The sequence below is a fragment of the Hibiscus syriacus genome, unplaced genomic scaffold, assembly GCF_006381635.1.
Source record: "Hibiscus syriacus cultivar Baekdansim isolate YM2019G1 unplaced genomic scaffold, ASM638163v2 tig00110163_pilon, whole genome shotgun sequence".
In the NCBI taxonomy this organism is placed as follows: domain Eukaryota; kingdom Viridiplantae; phylum Streptophyta; class Magnoliopsida; order Malvales; family Malvaceae; genus Hibiscus; species Hibiscus syriacus.
Window position 1 is genome coordinate 1,511,382 of NW_024062610.1, and position 2,366 is coordinate 1,513,747.

At 32.0% G+C, this 2,366-nt stretch overlaps 1 protein-coding gene across 1 annotated transcript; it reads right to left on the reverse strand.

The window, feature by feature from the left end:
• Positions 1-930: 930 nt before the first annotated feature.
• LOC120216742 (protein FD-like) lies at positions 931-1,881 on the reverse strand. The gene is made up of 3 exons (XM_039214088.1): positions 1,313-1,881; positions 1,108-1,185; positions 931-999 (listed from the first exon to the last, which is right to left on the reverse strand). The coding sequence occupies exons 1-3, from the start codon at positions 1,793-1,795 to the stop codon at positions 931-933; spliced, it is 630 nt and encodes a 209-aa protein (XP_039070019.1). The 5' UTR covers positions 1,796-1,881.
• Between the last annotated feature and the right edge of the window lie 485 nt (positions 1,882-2,366).

A 2,366-nucleotide genomic window follows, 5' to 3' on the forward strand; every position in this document is an offset into this window, starting at 1 on the left:
TATTTTATTAAATCTTTTAATTATTAAAAAGTTATAAAATTATTATTGGATTTTAAAACAATAAATTGATTTTTAAATTAAAAATTAACAAAAAAATGTAGAATTAATTTTATTATTGTTATTGTATCAATTTATTAATTTTCACGTTATTTAAATAAAAATTTATCTAAATATTGTTTTTAGATAGAATGATCATCTCGGTACGGACACAAGATTCTATGTTAGAGAACGATATTAAATTTAAGGAGCGAATTTGAATTTATAAAATTTCGGAATACGAAAATATACTTTCAATAGGAAATACATAGAAAAAATATAAAATTATTTTTAAAGTTCCATTTTTTAAACTATGCCTAAAATTTAATTTTTGTTTTATTTTAGTACACCGTTCAAAATTTAACGTTAATTTTGAAAAAAAAAATTAAAAGTTTAAATACTAAAATGGATAAAAAATGATAGTATAAATACTATATACATTAAGTTTTTAACAGTAAAATACTAAAACAAAACAAAAACTAAATGTTATGTATAATTTTTTAAAAAAAATTATAAATTTAAATATTAAAATAAAGTACAATAAATCATTTAAGTACTAAATATATAGTTTATAAAAAAATTATGGTGAGAAAGCCAAGTAATAACCAATCATGTCGCATATTATAGACCTACGCTCTTTCCCTTTAAATGCCTTTTCAAGCCATTGGTAGCAGAGAAAGCAGACATAAGCGGAAAAAGACAGAGGATGGATTCCATTTGAAATGATTTTTTAAAGGCAATTTATTATGGGATCGAGGGAGTAAAAAAGAAAAGGGTACAGCAAAACAAAACACCACCGTTGGCCAAATTAGTTTGGCAGCTTCAGATCTAAAATAGTCTTTATTTTACATAAGACTCGAGGGAAATGGGTGCCTTCTAGCTCCACAGCTCTCCTCAAAAAGGAGCAGTTAAAGTTCTACTTAGAGTAGTCTTTTTTGGCGGCTGATCTGGAGCTGACAACAACTGCAAAACAAGAGCCCAAATACATCCACTATATGATATCATGATCAACCAGCTGGATATCTCCCGATCAGCGAACTATAATTACCACTACATTTGTAAATACATCACCTTATCTTGCTGCCCTTTAAGCTTAGAATTCTCTTCCTTTAAATGAGCAACTTCAAGCTCCAACTCAGTTGTGTAAGCCTTGGTTAATCAAACATCAAAGGAACTCACAAACCATGTCATAAAAAATATATTACATACCGGTTTAATTTCCTCGCATAGTAATGTGTACGTGCATGGGGAAAAAAAGAGTCGAATAGATTCACACCTGTTTTCTAGCTCTTGACCGAGCAGCTGACTCTCTGTTCTTCATCATGCGCTTATGCCGCCTATCGTTGGAGTTGGATTTTTCATTACTTTCTGGAGCCCTTTTTCTTCCAAAAGGAGGGAAGACTGCCAAAGAACCAAAACCATGAAAAGTAGTGTTGTGAGAAGAACCAAAAGCTGGAGCCGCTGCAACACTTATAGGAGTGTTGAGTGTTGGGTTCGACGACCTCAAAGGGCCACCGCTGTCGACGTACCACAAGTCCGAGCAGGAATTCAAGTTCAAAGCTGTGGCGGCAGTGGGTGGTCGAGAAGTGTCATTGGAGACATGTGATGTTCCTAGAGTTGGAGTTTGTTTATTATAGATGGGTCCGGCAAAAAGGTCCAGAAGGATGATGCCGGGAAAGTTAGGGTTGTTGGGTCTGGTGGAGAGAGGAGGGAGGTCTTTTAGGGAGGGGAGACTAATATCTTTCCACATTTCCTCCATGGATCTTATGGCTAATTAATTGGTCAAGGCCAAGGACAATCGAAGACGATGCAGGAAAAGGAAGAGTTAGAAGGTGAAGAAGTGGAGAGAACCGTGGAGTTGCTATTATTGTTGTTTTTTACCTGGTAAGATTAAAAGGGCGGAGAATCTGGGGATAAGAAATTCAGACTGAAGGCATTATTGTGTACCACTTTTCAGACATGTATGGTTTTTAGGAGAAAATTACGTATTTAGCACCTAAATTATTAATTTTGATTCGTTTTAGATCTAAATTTTTAATTTTTTTTCAAAATCATATCTAATATTTTATTTTTATTTTATTTTAGTACCTGGTCGTTTAAAACTTAATGGGTGATTTGCGCATGGCACTTTTTTTATGGATAAATTGTATCATTCATCATCCAACTATCTTCTCACTCATATTTTGGTCATTAAAGTTTTAGTTTTTTTCAATTTAATTAGTGGACTTTCAAACTAATCCTAATTTAACCACTCTAACTTTCAAAAAAAATATTTTAATTATATATTAATAAAATAATAATGAAAAACATCATGCAACAAAAATTATTAA